The sequence below is a fragment of the Nerophis lumbriciformis genome, linkage group LG02, assembly GCF_033978685.3.
Source record: "Nerophis lumbriciformis linkage group LG02, RoL_Nlum_v2.1, whole genome shotgun sequence".
NCBI classification, from domain to species: domain Eukaryota; kingdom Metazoa; phylum Chordata; class Actinopteri; order Syngnathiformes; family Syngnathidae; genus Nerophis; species Nerophis lumbriciformis.
Window position 1 is genome coordinate 12289531 of NC_084549.2, and position 20470 is coordinate 12310000.

Below are 20470 nucleotides of genomic sequence, written 5' to 3' on the forward strand. Positions count from 1 at the left end.
TCACGCCCCATAAGCCTGACTTTAAGTTTTCGAATTAGTTATTGCTTAAAAAAAATAAAAAAATGAAAAAAGGATTACTCCCTATATGTGTATATGTATGTATGTATGTATGTATATATGTGTATATATATATGCATGTGTGTGTGTGTATATATATATATATATATACCATATTTTTCAGACTATAAGTCGCAGTTTTTTTCATAGTTTGGCCGGGGGTGCGACTTATACTCAGGAGCGACTTATGTGTGAAATTATTAACACATTACCATAAAACATCAAATAATATTATTTAGCTCACTCACGTAAGAGACTAGACGTATAAGATTTCATGGGATTTAGCGATTAGGAGTGACAGATTGTTTGGTAAACGTATAGCATGTTCTATATGTTATAGTTATTTGAATGACTCTTACCATAATATGTTACGTTAACATACCAGGCACGTTCTCAGTTGGTTATTTATGCCTCATATAACGTACACTTATTCAGCCTGTTGTTCACTATTCTTTATTTATTTTAAATTGCCTTTAAAATGTCTATTCTTGGTGTTGGCTTTTATCAAATACATTTCCCCAAAAAATGCGACTTATACTCAAGTACGACTTATATATGTTTTTTTCCTTCTTTATTATGCATTTTCGGCCGGTGCGACTTATACTCCGGAGCGACTTATACTCCAAAAATACAGTAACTAAAAAACCAGGCTTAAATAATAGTCTTTTGATTAGAACAGGTGCGTGAGTCCAAACAAATGAGGCAGGTGAAACTAGTGAGTCGTCATGGTGACAAAACAAACTAGCAGAAAATAGCAAAACATTATCCACACCACAGAACATGACAGTTATTGATTGAAGTAAAGTCTGAATGTCATTAAAACAGTTAGCTCCATCTTTTGACACTTCTTCCACTCCCGTCCTTGCACGCTACACCGCTAAAACAAAGATGACGAGGAGAAGACGCTGTCGAAGGTGAGCCACGTAAATAAGACCCGCCCACAAAACGGCGCATCCTGAAGCGACTTGAAGATGATCTGTAAAACATAACCTATGCAACATTTTGACCAAAGAACCACTATTCAGTCTGTTGTTCACTATTCTTTATTTATTTCAAATTGCCTTTCAAAAGTCTATTCTTGGTGTTGGGTTTTATCAAATAAATTTCCCCCAAAAATGCGACTTATACTCCAGTGCGACTTATATATGTTTTTTTCCTTCTTTATTATGCATTTTCGGCCGGTGCGACTTATACTCCGGAGCGACTTATACGTCACTGCGTTGTGCCTCAACATGGATTGCGGACTCGGCTAACTGCTGGCCTGCTGTGCAGTGAGACTGTATTGCTATATGAACTATATTATACATTTCCATAGTTTAGTTAGCTGAGGTATATAATGTACAGTGTATTTTGTCAACAACTGTATGTGTGTAAAGTATTTCTTGTGCTGAGCGATCATAAAACGGCTGCAAAAGACGCACTGGCTGAGGCTCGCCTCCTGCACCCCCGCCGTAGAATGCACAGCAACCCCTGACGGGAGTGTTATATCAACTAAAGCCCACACTTAAACTTTCCACGTGCAAGATTGAATCTATTTAAAAAAGTTATTTCATAAGAAGCCAAAAAGTGCAACAACAATAATGTTGGTGTTGGAGGAGTTGTGAATGACTGCAGGGCCACAACATTAGGTACACCTAATTCACAACTCCTCCAACACAAACATTATTGTTTTTGCACTTTTTGGCTTCTTATTAAATAACTTTTGTAACCTATTTTTATGGGCTTTCCTCTTTGTGATGTTAAGTTCCTGTTATGCGCTGTTATACAGTATATGCCTTGAGCTCTTATTTTGAAGGCGCTAAGAGTGGAAGTGATGACACGTTGGAGTGGAGCGGAAGTTTTTGAAAGAAGGTAAATAAAGTGGTCCTCGTGTAAACTGGAGCCTCCGTGTTTGTTATTTTGTAGTTTCATACAGTATAGGCGACATTTATAAACCCTCGGTTACACTTTTTTAAATAGATTCAATCTTGCACGTGGAAAGTTTAAGTGAGGGCTTTAGTTGATATAACACTATCGTCAGGGGGTGCATTAATCCAGCACAACAGCGGTTCATGGACTTATTTTATAAGTAAAGGTAAGACCATAATAACGTTTTTTTTAATTAAATGTGCTTTTTTGTGTGCTACAGTTTGTATGTGTAAAGTTAAAGTTAAGTTAAAGTACCAACGATTGTCACACACACACTAGGTGTAATGAAATTTGTCCTCTGCATTTGACCCATCCCCTTGATCACCCCCTGGGAGGTGAGGGGAGCAGTGGGCAGCAGCGGCGCCGCGCCCGGGAATAATTTTTGGTGATTTAATAACCCCCAATTCCAACCCTTGATGCTGAGTGCCAAGCAGGGAAGAATGCTGGTATGAGCTTTTAAACATAACCCGTTAACTGCTGCCAATCAAATGGTGAATAAGATACTCCTTAGGGTTCATATGTTTGTAAATCTGACTGTGATGAAGTCAGTGCCTCACCAGCCATCAACCTCACCGCACGTCACTGCCAGGACTCCACCCTTTCGCCCCCTGTGTGTGTATTCAGATCCCTACAAGGACCTCAACTTCCAAAGATGGTGCGCCTGGATTTCCTTAAATCTGAAACCCTTTTCGAGGTTAACCGCAAGGAGACGCTGACTCAACAGGGGGGGGTGACATATAAAAGAATTTATTTCTCATGTGCACAAAAGGAATTTGAACAGAACCGAAACGGAGCAATGATTGAGGCCACAGGGCTTCCCATATAGATTTTTCCTCAGAAATCCTTTTTTTTATTTTTATTTTTTTTTCTTATGCCCGTGACACATCACCTGTATCATCTTTACAACGTTCCCCCTCAGAGGCGCTCCACTTAGCACAGCTAAGACTCCGTCGAAACGATGGCAGGCGTGCACTCTGCTCCGGCTCTTTCCGTCTCATCGTGCAACTGGTACTCGGTTTTCTCTGACATCATCGTTCTACCGGATGACGCACATGTGTATACTAGTAGGAGGAGATGAGGCGGAAGCTTCTATACATTTGGACAGAGGTGACTGTAAATTGGATGATCACAACATCTACAAAAAACGGCTGCTGGGACAATAGTGTTGATTGTTGCCAAGGACGAACCCTTAATGAAAATGGACCTTCTCCTCCAGAAGCTTCGGTCCGAGCCCAACAACGGAAAGAGGAATACAGAAAGCCATTGAACTTTGTTGCATAGTGACATAAAAAACATCATGGCGTTATGATGAAGGGGAAAATGACAAGACAGCCTAGAGTTTTGCGATGCTACAAAACCGCATAGCCTGGGGGGGGTTACACAGCAGTCGTGCCTTCCTCTACAGCACAAGGCGACAACAAAAGACACGCATGTCAATGCATCAGTTCGTTTATCTACAAAGGGAAGCCAGTTCAGTAGTATGACAATATTTACAAAGAAGAATTGTCTTCACAATATTCACAAATCGTTCTACAAAGCAGCGTTTGTCGCAACCGGAATGACGGAACACCAGAGTCCGGTCATCGCCTACGCGTCTTTTTTGAAGATAATACTGCTTCATTTAATGCACACGTACACTGTAAATAAAATATTAAATATCAAACTAAGTCTTTGGCAAATGTAGTTAAAAGTACATTCACAAAAAAAAATATTTCCAAAAGAAAGGAAACGGTATTTTCTTGCGGTCCATAAGGTGAATTAGCGGAGTATAGGACTCGGTAAAGGCAAAATCAATGTCATGGGTGTGGGACAAACAGGTTTATAAGGCATACGTTTGAAGCTAATTTACAGTTAGTATGCTCAACTGTAGGCATCTAGTGGTATGACTGAATGTAGCCAGGGAGCTATGGCTTGCAAAGTCCTCTGACAGGTGAAGGCATCGCTTCTACTGACACCCCGACGGTCTACTTGGTGTTTTTTTCTTATGCAAGAAAGAGTAGGTGAATTTGGAAAACGTGTCCAATAAGCAGGTAATAGTGCAAAAAAAATAAAAATAAAGGAATATTTAATTAGTAAGTGTGACGACTACTTTCAAAATATTTGATGCATTTTTTTATACATTAAAATTTAGGACAAATAACAAAAAAATAACTTAACATATTTAAAATTCCAGCGAGTCCGTTTTAAGTATAAGGTCGCCGTGTTTATTTTGAAATGCAGTTAACATATATATATATATTTTTTTACATCTGATTGTTTGCCACGTTATTTATAGACGAGGAAATAGGATTTGCTAAGCACCAGAGCACCGGGGGGGTGTTAATTAATCTCAAAGGGCCCCTTCCCAGCAAGCACGAGACATTGATACGACGTTGATTATACGTCTTTTAAAACTGACGTTGAGACAACGTTGCAAAACAGTGTTAATCTGTAAATTGAGACAATGTTGATGTCCAATGTTGGATCCACGTCGTTGGTTGGGAAATGACCAAAATTCAATGGTGAAATAAACGTCACAACCTGTCATTGAAGAAACGTCGTCAAAAAGCATGTTGTTTCAACGTTATGTTTGAGTTGTGGAATATTGGTTGGGAAATGACCAAAATTCAATGGTCAAATCAACGCCACAACCTGACATCGTCAAAAAGCATGTTGTTTCAACGTTGTATTTGTGTTGTGGAATATCGGTTGGGAAATGACCAAATTTCAATGGTCAAATCAACGTCAGAACCCAACATTGATTAAACGTAATCAAAAAGCATGTTGCTTCAACGTTGTATTTGTGCTGTGGAATATTGGTCGGGAAATGACCAAAATTCAATGGTAAAATCAACGTCACAACCCGACATTGAAGAAACGTCGCCAAAAAGCATGTTGTTTCAATGTTGTATTTGTGTTGCAGAATATTGGTTGGGAAATTACCAAAATTCAATGGTCAAATCAACGCCACAACCTGACATCGCCAAAAAACATGCTGTTTCAACGTTGTATTTGTGTTGTAGAATATTGGTTGGGAAATGACCAAATTTCAATGGGCAAATCAACGTCAGAACCCAACATTGATGAAACGTCGTCAAAAAGCATGTTGTTCCAACGTTGTATTTGTGTTGTAGAATATTAGTTAGGAAATGACCAAAATTCAATGGTTAAACGAACGTCAGAATCCAACATTGATTAAACGTTGTCAAAAAGCATGTTGTTTCAACGTTGTGTTTGTGTTGTAGAAAATTGGTTGGGAAATTACCAAAATTCAATGGTCAAATCAACGCCACAACCTGACATCGCCAAAAAGCATGTTGTTTCAACGTTGTATTTGTGTTGTGGAATATCGGTTGGGAAATGACCAAATTTCAATGGTCAAATCAACGTCAGAACCCAACATTGATTAAACGTAATCAAAAAGCATGCTGCTTTAACGTTGTATTTGTGCTGTGGAATATTGGTTGGGAAATGACCAAAATTCAATGGTAAAATCAACGTCACAACCCGACATTGAAGAAACGTCGTCAAAAAGCATGTTGTTTCAACGTTGTATTTGTGTTGTAGAATATTGGTTAGGAAATGACCAAAATTCAATGGTCAAACCAAAGTCAGGACCCAACATTGATTAAACGTTGTCAAAAAGCATGTTGTTTCAACGTTGTATTTGTGTTGTAGAATATTGGTTGGGAAATTACCAAAATTCAATGGTCAAACCAACGTCAGAACCCAACATTGATTAAACGTTGTCAAAAAGCATGTTGTTTCAACGTTGTGTTTGTGAAAATTGGTTGGGAAATTACCAAAATTCAACGGTCAAATCAACGCCACAACCTGACATTGAAGAAATGTCATCAAGAAGCATGTTGTTTCAACGTTGTGTTGTGTTGTAAAAAATTGTTTGGGAAATTACCAACATTTAGTGGTCAAATCAACGCCACAACCTGGCATCGTCAAAAAAGCATGTTGTTTCAACATTGTATTTGTGTTGTGGAACATCGGTTGGGAAATGACCAAATTTCAATGGTCAAATCAACGTCACATTCTGACATTGAAGAAACATCGTCAAAAAGCATGTTGTTTCAACGTTGTATTTGTGTTGTGGAATATTGGTTGGGAAATGACCAAATTTCAATGGTCAAACCAACGGCATAACCCAACATTGATTAAACGTTGTCAAAAAGCATGTTGTTTCAACGTTGTATTTGTGTTGTGGAATATCGGTTGGGAAATGACCAAATTTCAATGGTCAAATCAACGCCACAACCTGACATCGTCAAAAAACATGTTGTTTCAACATTGTATTTGTGTTGTGGAACATTGGTTGGGAAATGACCAAATTTCAATGGTCAAATCAACGTCAGAACCCAACATTGATTAAACGTAATCAAAAAGCATGCTGCTTCAATGTTGTATTTGTGCTGTGGAATATTGGTTGGGAAATGACCAAAATTCAATGGTCAAATCAACGTCACAACCCGACATTGAAGAAACGTCGCCAAAAAGCATGTTGTTTCAATGTTGTATTTGTGTTGTAGAATATTAGTTAGGAAATGACCAAAATTCAATGGTCAAATCAACGTCAGAACCCAACATTGATTAAACGTAATCAAAAAGCATGCTGCTTCAATGTTGTATTTGTGCTGTGGAATATTGGTTGGGAAATGACCAAAATTCAATGGTCAAATCAACGTCACAACCCGACATTGAAGAAACGTCGCCAAAAAGCATGTTGTTTCAATGTTGTATTTGTGTTGTAGAATATTGGTTAGGAAATGACCAAAATTCAATGGTCAAACCAAAGTCAGGACCCAACATTGATTAAACGTTGTCAAAAAGCATGTTGTTTCAACATTGTATTTGTGTTGTGGAATATTGGTTGGGAAATGACCAAATTTCAATGGTCAAACCAAAGTCAGAACCCAACATTGATTAAACGTCGTCAAAAAGCATGTTGTTTCAACATTGTATTTGTGTTGTGGAATATTGGTTGGGAAATGACCAAATTTCAATGGTCAAACCAAAGTCAGAACCCAACATTGATTAAACGTCGTCAAAAAGCATGTTGTTTCAACGTTATGTTTGAGTTGCTCGACGTCAGGACCTTAATTCAACAAGTTCTCAATGCTGTTTCAATGTCTTTTGCCTGCCGGGTTCCTATTTATTTTGCGAGCAGAAAACAAAACTGCGGTTTGTAATGCAAAGGAATGTGAGGGTGCATGTGTAAAAAGAACAACAGCAACAAAGAGGCAAAAAAAAAAAAAAGCCCACAACATGTTTTTTCTGCATGGAATCTTCACTCTTTTTCAGTGTATATTTCATAATATATATATTTATATAATCTCTTCAAAGTCATTCTGGAAATGTTCAGGCGTGTGGAAATGGTGAGGGTGTGACGGCTGTGTGCCTCTGATGGTCCAAAAGTGTGAAGCTGCGCTCGGTGCATCGGCATCGACTGTGCCATCCTTCCGCTAAGGTGAAGCGCGTGACCCCGGTGGCTTTTTTTTCTTCTTTTTGGAAATCCCTCCTCGCAATTCCCTTTGACCTCAAGTGTTTTCCTCAGACAGGGACGATACGGAGGCCGAAGCCCTGGCCTTGCAGGTTGAGCCGGTCTCCATGGTAACTAGTGGCGGTCGTAGGCAGCGGCAGCGGCGGAAGGTGCGGAGCCACGGGACGCGGCACTATAATAATAAGGGGAACCTGGAAGTTAACAGAAGAACGAGCCGTTGGAAAACCACGTTCATGTTCAAACACCACTCACTGTTTATGAACTGCACGTCAAGAGCCACTTACTTAGTAATGCTGGATTGCTGAACCGCCATGCTTCGTTATAAGTGGTGTATTGTGGATGAGAATAAGGGTTTCCAGAAAAGTCCCCTCCTGGAGAACGATAAATCAGAAGACGCAAACATGATTAAAATGATGACAAATTTCACAGTCACAGTTTTTTTCATAATTTGGCCGGGGGTGCGACTTATACTCAGGAGCGACTTATGTGTGAAATGATTAACACATTACCGTAAAATATCAAATAATATTATTTATCTCATTCACGTAAGAGACTAGACGTATAAGATTTCATGGGATTTAGCGATTAGGAGTGACAGATTGTTTGGTAAACGTATAGCATGTTCTATATGTTATAGTTATTTGAATGACTCTTACCATAATATGTTACGTTAACATACCAGGCACCTTCTCAGTTGGTTATTTATGCCTCATATAACGTACACTTATTCAGACTGTTGTTCACTATTCTTTATTTATTTTAAATTTTCTTTTAAATGTCTATTCTTGGTGTTGGCTTTTATCAAATCAATTTCCCCAAAAAATGCGACTTATACTCCAGTGCGACTTATATATGTTTTTTTCCTTCATTTATTATGCGAAACGCACCACCCGCCACTGGTAGGTATACTTTGGTCATATTTCCCGGGTGAGCCTGTTGCCACCTAGCTGGAGGCTTGTGTATTGTTCAAGAATGAAAAAAGACTCTAATACTGCAAGTCCCTTGCCTCTGAGGCTCTCCTATTTGAGAAACCGTGGCATATGGCAGGGGAAATATTTTTTTTCTGCAGTCTTTGAAATTAATTGAACTAATGGCATGTTAAAGTTAAAGTTAAAGTACCAATGATTGCCACACACACACTAGGTGTGGCGAAATTATTCTCTGCATTTGACCCATCACCCTTGATCACGCTCGGGAATCATTTTTGGTGATTTAACCCCCAATTCCAACCCTTGATGCTGAGTGCCAAGCAGGGAGGTAATGTGTCCCATTTGTATAGTCTTCGGTATTCGACCTACACCCGGAATCTCACTCTGATACGCAGCAATATGCAGATTAGACTTTGAAGTAAGCAAACAAGGGAGTTCTGTTTTCACTTGTTCGAAGCGGCGATCTACACCCAATGTCGTGTACAACATCCGCCCCGCTTGTCGTGTAACCAGACCTCATCCCTGGGAGAGATAGTGATTTAAATATTTACAGGCCCCTCCACGCCTCTGTGTTTTGACCCTTAACTGTTCGCTGTGAACCTGAACTGCAGGTTAAGTAGAGGGGAAAGAGATACGCTCTGCAGCCCCGGGTGTCCGGGGAGGCGAAGAGAGGAGCAAACGCGGTGTTTATCGACAGGGGCTGGTGAGAGTGCGGCGTGTGGACACGGCGAGGGTAATGAGCGCTGGGAGCTGGAGTGTAACTGAGAGGAACTGTCCTATCTCATGGCCACTGATTGTGGTGATCGCCTATTGAGTTCGTCTAATGTCCTCGTCCGCAGACGCAAACCGCAATCTAACACAGACATAACAAGCTCGCCTTGATTTTCGCGTCCAGTCGCGCTTTAGTGAACATGTTCGGAGGTCTTTTTTGTCACGACAACAACCGTGCGTAACAAGGCTCGACCTCTCCTTGTTCTTTAGAAGAATATGTTGTATTAAAAATACAATTAAAGATGTGTTATGGGCACAAAAACCTGGTTGCATATTGGAACCGATGCCAACGTAAACGGTAGTGACCAGAGCGAAAAAAAGAAGTGCCTGATTTCGGTGCGAAATAAGTGCAGTCTCAGCCGCATGCAAAAAGTACTTGGCTGTGCTTGGTGTGCATTTACCATCTTGTAAGTAATGTAACGTCCCGACAGAAGCACACAGTCTGACACTCTTTTTAAACTACATTACCGTGCCAATAGCAGCCCTAAAGTACAACACCACTTGTGCCGCAGACCTAGGCTAACCTATATATACATATATATATATATATATATATATATATATATATATATATATATATATATATATATATATATATATATATACGTATATTTATATATATATATATATATATATATATATATATATATATATATATATATATATATATATATATACATATTTATATATATATAAATATATGTATATATATATATATAATGTATATATATATATATATATATATATATATATATATATATATATATATATATATATATATATATATATATATATAGGCTAGCCTAGGTCTGCGGTCGACTTGTGTTGCAGACCTCGGCTAACCTATATATACATATATATATGCGTATATATACACATATATATATATATATATATATATATATGCATATATATATATATATATATATATATATATATATATAAACGGATATATATATATTTTTATATATATATATATATATATATATATATATATATATATGTATATTTATATATGTATATATATATATATATATATATATATGTATATGTATATATATATATATATAAATATATATATATCCGTTTATATATATATATATATATATATATATATATATATATATACATATATATAAATATACGCATATATATATGTATATATAGGTTAGCCGAGGTCTGCAACACAAGTCGACCGCAGACCTAGGCTAGCCTATATATATATATATATATATATATATATATATATATATATATATATATATATATGTATATATATATATATATTTATATATATATATATATATATATATATAATTATACGTATATATATATACATATACATATATATATATTTATATATATATATATATATATATATATATATATATATATATATATATATATATATATATATATATATATATATATATATATATATATATATATATATATATATATATTAGCCTAGGTACTAGTTATTTTCCATTTGTGACTGTACCTTTAACTTACTGTATGTAAGACCTGGGGGCGGGGGGGCGGGGGGGGGGGGGGGGGGGGGGGGGTTATGTGTGTATGGGGTATGTGTTGGGTTGCTGTTCTTGGAAGTGGGTGGGAAAAAAAGGGGAACATGTGACTACTGTTCTATTGTATATTGTAAAACCTGTCAAATATGATAAAAACATTTATAAAAAAAAAAAAAATAAAAAAAAAAAAAAAAAAAAATATATATATATATATATATATATATATATATATAGCCCTGCGATGAGGTGGCGACTTGTCCAGGGTGTACCCCGCCTTCCGCCCGATTGTAGCTGAGATAGGCTCCAGCGCCCCCCGCGACCCCAAAAGGGAATAAGCGGTAGAAAATGGATGGATATATATATATATATATATATATATATATATATATATATATATATATATACATATATATATATATATATATATATAGTTTAGCCTAGGTCTGCGGCACAAGTGGTGTTGTACTTTAGGGCTGCTATTGGCACAGTAACGTGTATATATATATATATATATATATATATATATATATATATATATATATACATATATATATATATACATGTATATATACCTATATACGCATATGTATATGTATATATATATGATAACATATATGTAAAAATTTAAATATGAATAATATAAATATTACATAAATATGTTAATAAAAACATAACATTGTGAGAATAATAGAAGAAATATTAATGGTTAAAATAGAAAACAACAACAACAACAAAATTAATAAATAATTGTTTAGTAAAAAGCCTGATTAAAAAGGCGTATCTTAAGCCTTTTTTTAAAAGGCACAGTTTAAGCCCCGACACTTTTTTTAATGTGCCGATCGGGTACCAGTATCGGTTATATTGTAAACAATACCCATACACAGTAATCACTCACCTGGAACCATTCCAGCGAGTGTGGATGTGGGGTAGCTGCCTTGTCCCGTGGGGGGTACATGAGGCGGGTAGCCCGGTAAGGTGGTGCTGGCCATATCTCGACCTGTGCAGATACACAGAAGGGAACATTTCTCAATGATAGAATGACAGATTTCTAGGTAATATAATTTTTTTGCTGGGATATTAGTCCCTTTCACACAATATTCCGGCTCTGGTGGTAGTGTCAGGGGTATAACAGACCCAATACTGCTGTCTAATAAGCGTTATAGCGTTTAATTTTTGCAAGCCGAGTCATGTGAAAGTTCCTTTGTTGGGTTCTGTGTGAAATACTTCCGCCAGTAATGACTAGGTTTTCTGTCTCTGATACAGCAATTTTGCAGAAGGTTCATTTCTCTTACTGTATATAAAAAAACACCAGCAATAGAATTAGATAATAAGAAAAATAAAAAAAATCGAGCTGTAAAAGGTTATGGCCCACTCAAGGAAGTAATTGTATTTTAATGCATTAGACCAGGGGTTGGCAACCCAAAATGTTAAACGAGTGTCTGGAGCCACAGAAAAATGTAAAGCCTTATACGTTTGTATAAGCGTTATGATAAATGCAACACATGATGTAAGTGTCTATATTAGCTATAATAGCCTACTATCAAAATGACTATGTGTCGCAGGCTGACGCAATTCTCCGTTGACAGAAGTGTTGAAATGTAAAATGTATTCTTCACATTTTTACAACATTGCAAAACATTAGTCTATAACGGCACAGAAACAACTATTAGAAATTCAGCCAATATTACATACAGATAATATGTCATGAGACATGCAAATTTAAATTAAATAGACAGAGGACATAAATGAAGGAAATTAAATGAGCTCAAATATACCTACAAACGAGGCATAATGATGCAATATGTACATACAGCTAGCCTAAATAGCATGTTAGCATCGATTAGCTTGCAGTCATGCAGTGACCAAATATGCCTGTTTAGCACTTCAATAAGTCAATAACAAAAACAAAGCTCACATTTGTGCATTCACGCACAGCATACAAAGTTTGGTGGACAAAATCAGACAAAGAAGGAGTGGCATAAAATCCGTCTTTCTTTGACAGCGTCGGAGAACGTTGTACATGTAAACAAACTATGGTGAGTTCAAGGACCGCAAACATAGTAGGACAAAACGGCACTTGCCAAATACTCTCATCAGTGAAGCATGTTTCATATAAACAGTGGGATTTCTAACAATTAGAAATATTTGTGTTGTGTTTGTCCTCCTACAGAAACCACATTGAAACAAACTATAACGTTTCCGCGGAAATTTTGATGTGCCTGCTATCTGTGTCCTGGACCTCTGGCCGGGGGTCGCCGTAAGCCGCCGTACTTATTAGATGGTGTCGAGTGTCTGAATCCGTGAGTTTTATGTGTAACCGTACAAAATGAGCCACAGGGCAATCATGTTTACAAAAAAATGCTAACACTTAGCATGTGTGCTAACGATAGCATGATAACAGTCAGCATATCTCATATACCAAGTTATACGACTCAAAGGTGTACAGCTGCGGAAATAGAACAAATATTGTAAAAATAGATTTAAAAGTTAGCAAACCTAAGTTAGCTTGCTCGCATGCTATCGTTTGCATGCTAACAGTTAACTAGTGTCAGATACCAAGTTATATGACTCTGGGCTAAACAGTAGCAAAAGTAACTCAAAAAGTTGGCACGCTAATGTTAGCATGCTAGAAAGCTAACGTGAGCATGATAAAAGTTAGCTTGTGTCACATACCAAGTTATATGACTCTAAGGTGTATGGAAATATTCGCCATTATAAAGATGAGTACCTATTCAATGGGCCCATAGTGATTCGTTTTCGGAAAAGCGTTGCCATGGTAACACAAAATGTACCCCACTTGAAGTACTTGCCCTTACCAAGACCTTTCCGACGGTATAACATATGTGGGGGTTCGTTGGCCGGTTTGTCTCGTATTAAGCGTAAGAGAAACGTGCAGAACAAGAATAACTAGAACATTTCCGCGGAAATTTTGATGGGCCTGCTATCTGTGCCTTGGACATCTCGCCGGGGTTCCCAGGAAGCCACCGTACTTTTTAGATGGTGCCGAGTGTCGAAATCCGAGAGTTTTAGGTGTAACAGTACAAAATGAGCTACACAGCTAGCCTAAAACGTTAGCATTTGCACATTAAAATGCTAACATTTAGCATGTGTAAAAACTTTAGCATGATAACAGTTAGCATGTTTCATATACCAAGTTATATGACTCAAAGGTGTGTGGCTGCGTAAATAGAGAAAAAAAGTTTAAAATGAAATGAAAAACGTGTAGTAAGCTTGACAGCATGCTATCGTTTGCATGCTAACAGGTAACAAATGTCACATAGCAAGTTATAACTCTGGTGTAAACGGTTGCAAAAGTAGCGCAAAAAGTTAGCATGCTAATGTTAGCATGTTAGCAAGCCAAAACCAAAAATTGGACGTCAAAACTTTTAGTCAGGGTTAAAGTAAACAAATGTATGAACAAAACGAGTCATTAAGCACCGAGCTACGTGAAAGGATGGCATAGCTACAAGAGGAGGGAATCTTGTCTTTTTGACGTTTGTCTCAGATTAATCGTCTATTAAAATGAGTGTACCCATTCAATTGGCCCATTTTTTTCGTTTATTCGTGAATAGCGTCGTCATGGTAACACAAAATGTTCTCAATTTAAAGAACCGCCGTAGGCGCAAGTGAGACCTTTCCGACGGTATAACATATGTGGGGGTTCGTTGGCCGGTTCGTCTCGTATTAAGCGTAAGAGAATCGTGCGGAACAAGAATAATAAAGTTTGAGGTATGACCAATAATAATATGGGCTGCTTGCATTTCAGCAGGCCCATAATAAAAGTAGAAGTATGAACAATAATAATATGGGCTGCTTGCATTGCAGCAGGCCCATTATAAAAGCTGAAGTATGAGCAAAAATAATATGGGCTGCGTGTATTGCAGCGGGCCCATAATAAAAGCTGCAGTATGAGCAATAATAATATGGGCTGCTTGCATTGCAGCAGGCCCATAATAAAAGCTGAAGTATGAGCGATAATAATATGGTCTGCTTGCATTGCAGCAGGCCCATAATAAAAGCTGAAGTATGAGCAATAGTAATATGAGCTGCTTGCATTGCAGCAGGCCCATAATAAAAGTTGAAGTATGAGCAATAATAATATGGTCTGCTTGCATTGCAGCAGGCCCATAATAAAAGCTGAAATATGAGCAATAATAATATGGGCTGCTTGCATTGCAGTAGGCTGATAATACAAGCAGAAATATGAACAATAATAACATGGGCTGCTTGCATTGCAGCAGGCCCATAATAAAAGCTGAAGTATGAGCAATAATAATATGGGCTGCTTGCATTGCAGCAGGCCCATAATGAAAGTTGAAGTATGAGCAATAATAACATGGGCTGCTTGCATTGCAGCAGGCCCATAATACAAGCAGAAGTATGAGCAATAATAACATGGGCTGCTTGCATTTCAGCAGGCCCATATTAAAAGCTGAAGTATGAGCAATAATAAGATAAGCTGCTTGCATTTCAGCAGGCCCATAATAAAAGTAGAAGTATGAACAATAATAATATGGCTGCTTGCATTGCAGCAGGCCCAAAATAAAAGCAGAAGTATGAGCAATAATAACATGGGCTGCTTGCATTGCAGCAGGCCCATAATAAAAGCTGAAGTATGAGCAATAATAATATGGACTGCTTGCATTGCAGCAGACCCATAATGAAAGCTGAAGTATGAGCAATAATAATATGGGCTGCTTGCATTGCAGCGGACCCATAATAAAAGCTGACGTATGAGAAATAATAATATGGGCTGCTTGCATTGCAGCAGGCCCATAATAAAAGCTGAAGTATGAGCAATAATAATATGGGTTGCTTGCATTGCAGCAGGCCCATAATACAAGCTGAAGTATGAGCAATAATAATATGGGCTGCTTGCATTGCAGCAGGCCCATAATAAAAGCTGAAGTATGAGCAATAATAATATGGGCTGCGTGCATTGCAGCAGGCCCATAATAAAAGCTGAAGTATGAGGAATAATAATATGAGCTGCTTGCATTGCAGCAGGCCCATATTATAAGCTGAAGTATGAGCAATAATAATATGGGCTGCGTGCATTGCAGCAGGCCCATAATAAAAGCTGAAGTATGAGCAATAGTAATATGAGCTGCTTGCATTGCAGCAGGCCCATAATAAAAGTTGAAGTCTGAGCAATAATAATATGGTCTGCTTGCATTGCAGCAGGCCCATAATAAAAGCTGAAGTATGAGCAATAATAATATGGACCGCGTGCATTGCTGCAGGCCCATAATAAAAGCTGAAGTATGAGCAATAATAATATGGGCTGCTTGCATTGTAGCAGGCCCATAATAAAAGTAGAAGTATGAGCAATACTAATATGGTCTGCTTGCATTGCAGCAGGCCCATTATAAAAGCTGAAGTATGAGCAATAATAATATGGGCTGCTTGCATTGCAGCAGGCCCATAGTAAAAGCTGAAGTTTGAGCAATAATAATATGGGTTGCTTGCATTGCAGCAGGCCCATAATACAAGCTGAAGTATGAGCAATAATAATATGGGCTGCTTGCATTGCAGCAGGCCCATAATAAAAGCTGAAATATGAGCAATAATAATATGGGCTGCGTGCATTGCAGCAGGCCCATAATAAAAGCTGAAGTATGAGGAATAATAATATGAGCTGCTTGCATTGCAGCAGGCCCATATTATAAGCTGAAGTATGAGCAATAATAATATGGGCTGCGTGCATTGCAGCAGGCCCATAATAAAAGCTGAAGTATGAGCAATAGTAATATGAGCTGCTTGCATTGCAGCAGGCGCATAATAAAAGTTGAAGTCTGAGCAATAATAATATGGTCTGCTTGCATTGCAGCAGGCCCATGATAAAAGCTGAAGTATGAGCAATAATAATATGGACCGCGTGCATTGCTGCAGGCCCATAATAAAAGCTGAAGTATGAGCAATAATAATATGGGCTGCTTGCATTGTAGCAGGCCCATAATAAAAGTAGAAGTATGAGCAATACTAATATGGTCTGCTTGCATTGCAGCAGGCCCATTATAAAAGCTGAAGTATGAGCAATAATAATATGGGCTGCTTGCATTGCAGCAGGCCCATAGTAAAAGCTGAAGTTTGAGCAATAATAATATGGACTGCGTGCATTGCAACAGGCCCATAATAACAGCTGAAGTATGAGCAATAATAATATGGGCTGCTTGCATTGCAGCAGGCCCATAGTAAAAGCTGAAATATGAGCAATAATAATATGGGCTGCTTGCATTGCAGCAGGCCCGTAATAAAAGCTGACGTATGAGCAATAATAACATGGGCTGCTTGCATTGCAGCAGGCCCATAATAAAAGCTGACGTATGAGCAATAATAATATGAGCTGCTTGCATTGCAGCAGGCCCAAAATAAAAGCAGAAGTATGAGCAATAATAACATGGGCTGCTTGCATTGCAGCGGACCCATAATAAAAGCTGACGTACGAGCAATAATAATACGGGCTGCTTGCATTGCAGCAGGCCCATAATACAAGTTGAAATGTGAGCAATAATAAAATGGGCTGCTTGCATTGCAGCAGGCCCATAATACAAGCTGAAGTATGAGCAATAATAATATGGGCTGCTTGTATTGCAGCGGACCCATAACAAAAGTAGAAATATGAGCAATAATAACATGGGCTGCTTGCATTGCAGCAGGCCCATATTATAAGCTGAATTATGAGCAATAATAATATGGGCTGCTTGCTTTGCAGCAGGCCCATAATAAAAGTTGAAGTATGAGCAATAATAACATGGGCTGCTTGCAGCATGTGAATGGGCGCTGGCAATGCAGCAGGCCCATGCAAATATATAAAAGACATCATCTTTTTCCATTTTCATACATTTTTGAAAAAGCTCCATGGAACCACTATGGCCGCTTGTGGCTCAAGAACCGCGGGTTGCCGACCCCTGCGTTAGACAGATCGTCAGTCTATCCCGAGGCATTTGAAGAACTTTTTTTTTTTTCAAAACGATGACACGTTCTCATCAACGACGTTAATAAGCCGGCGTTCTAAAGCGGCTTTAAAACTTGACAGCAGGCCACCGAGAGCGCTCTCTGATCTCCGCTCCACATTCAGCCCCGTAATTAAATGTGACAGCAGCAGGTCTGGCTTGATGAAGGGGCACCCAGGACAGGGGGCTACAGGTCCAAAGCTAGCCCTATGCCTCTTACGCATCCTCCTCCCCAATTTGGCCTCCTGTCGCCCCCTCAGACTCGGGGCCTGTCACGAGGCAAGAAGGCCCATTGTTAACCCCGGAGACAAGCAGGAGAGGTCACGGCGGGAGAAAAGCGGGGTGAGCGGAGGGGAGAGAGTTGTTAGTGTTAATGAGCGGGATGCGGCTTTGCTTGTGCGTTAACAAAAAAAAAAAAGCAGAGGAGAATCGAGTCTCTTGCATGCGCCTCCTTTGGACGACAGATAAATCTCCAATGGGTTAGTTATTAAAATTTAGTGCAAATTGGATGGGGTTATACGGGGCCCGGACGTAAAAAGCGGTACCTGCTATAAATTGCTGGCCGGCATAGTGGCTGTAGCAAGGGCCGTGGGCAGTGTGGCCTGGAGTGGAGGCGTCTACAGAGAGGCTCGACGGGTGGGACAAGATGTCAGCTAGAGCCCAGTCCCCGACAGAGGAGGGGGTGACGGGGGCAAAGGACGCCTCATGGGGCTCCCGCTTTACGCACATGGAGGGTGGATAGGATGGGTGAGAGTCTGCTGGGGTGGAGAGACAAGGCAAGCCATTTTCCAGATGTGACGTGTATATATATATATATATATATATATGTATTGTACATGTTTCCCACTACAAACCATTAAACAATAATAATAATAATAATAGATTTTATTTGTAAAAAGCACTTTACATTGAGTAAACAACCTCAAAGTGCTACAGTGTATTAAAAATAAATAAATAAATATATATATATATATATATATACATATATATATATATATAAATAGATGTATATGTATATGTATATATATATATAATAAAAAATAAATACAAATAAAAACTAGAACAGCCAAATAGCTAGAACTAGTACCGTATATTTCGGACTATAAGTCGCAGTTTTTTTCATAGTTTATATACTCGGGAGCGACTTATGTGTGAAATGATTAACACATTACCGTCAAATATCAAATAATATTATTTAGCTCATTCACGTAAGAGACTAGACGTATAAAATTTCATTGGATTTAGCGATTAGCATACTTGCCAACCTTGAGACCTCCAATTTCGGGAGGTGGGGGTGGGCGTGGTTGGGGGCGTGGCTAGAATTCACCAAGTCAAGTATTTCATATATATATATATATATATATATATATATATATATATATATATATATATATATATATATATATATATATGTATAAGAAATACCTGACTTGACTTGAATTCTAGCTATATATATATATATATATATATATATATATATATACATATATATATACATATATATATATATATATATATATATATATATATATATATATATATATATATATATATATATATATATATATATATATATATATATATATATATATATATATATATATATATATAAAAATAAAATAAATACTTGAATTTCAGTGTTCATTTATTTGCACATATACACACACATAACACTCATCTACTCATTGTTGAGTTAAGGGTTGAATTGTCCATCCTTGTTCTATTCTCTGTCACTATTTTTCGAACCATGCTGAACACCCTCTCTGATGATGCATTGCTGTGTGGCACGCACAAAAGTGCTTTCATCAAATGCACTAGATGGCAGTATTGTCCTGTTTAAGAGTGTCACAACATTGCTATTTACGGCAGACGAACTGCTTTACGGTATACAAAAACGTGACTGCTGTTGTTGTTTGTTGTTGCCGCGCTGGGAGGACGTTAATGAAACTGCCTAACAATAAACCCACAAAAGAAACCAAGAACTCGCCCTCCATCATTCTACAGTTATAACGTGATTGGGCAGGTACGCTGAGGACCTGAGTCCGCCTGAATTTCGGGAGATTTTCGGGAGAAAATTTGTACCGGGAGGTTTTCGGGAGAGGCGTTGAATTTCGGGAGTCTCCCGGAAAATCCGGGAGGGTTGGCAAGTATGGCGATTAGGAGTGACAGATTGTTTGGTAAACGTATAGCATGTTCTATATGTTATAGTTATTTGAATGACTCTTACCATAATATGTTACGTTAACATACCAGGCACGTTCTCAGTTGGTTATTTATGCCTCATATAACGTACACTTGTTCAGCCTGTTGTTCACTATTCTTTATTTATTTAAAATTGCCTTTCGAATGCGTATTCTTGGTGTTGGGTTTTATCAAATCAATTTCCCCAAAAAATGCGACTTATATATGTTTTTCCTTCTTTATTATGCATTTTCGGCCATTGCGATTTATACTCCGGAGAGACTTATACTCCGAAAAATACGGTATGCATATATCTAAAAAAAAAGGCTTTTTTAAAAAGAAGGGTTTTTAAGCCTTTTTTTAAAAGCATCCACAGTCTGTGGTGCCCTCAGGTGGTCAGGGAAACGATCAAACGTACGATTTATTCGGTTATGTCACAAAGTATTTTGGGAGCGCTTTTGTTTTTCCCCAGAAAAAAAAAAGCAAAACCTAGTAAATCATACATTTGATTGTTAGTTGTGTGAAATAAGTACATTAAATGAATACAATGTGAAAATATAGCATGGTTGTGTTTTGTATATATTCCCCCTTATTTGTGTTCTTTTATGTCTAGAGATTCCAGTCACTACAGCGTAAGGTCGCAGGACATACTTA

The 20470-nt window shown here is 37.9% G+C and overlaps 1 protein-coding gene across 6 annotated transcripts in view; it reads right to left on the reverse strand.

Moving 5' to 3' along the window:
• Window positions 1–6598: 6598 nt before the first annotated feature.
• The window catches only part of pax2a (paired box 2a), a 101148-nt gene continuing 87276 nt past the window's right edge, over window positions 6599–20470 (reverse strand). For 4 of the 6 annotated variants that reach the window (XM_061938505.2, XM_061938356.2, XM_061938277.2 and 1 more), the window contains 4 exons: window positions 18181–18390; window positions 11575–11676; window positions 7738–7824; window positions 6599–7644 (listed from right to left, as the gene is read on the reverse strand). In XM_061938505.2, the coding sequence (XP_061794489.1) occupies window positions 7568–7644; window positions 7738–7824; window positions 11575–11676; window positions 18181–18390 (476 nt within the window). In that variant the 3' untranslated portion in view covers window positions 6599–7567. The remainder of the gene's footprint in view (window positions 7645–7737; window positions 7825–11574; window positions 11677–18180; window positions 18391–20470) is intronic. The other 2 variants (XM_061938654.2, XM_061938579.2) reach the window with 1 other exon arrangement.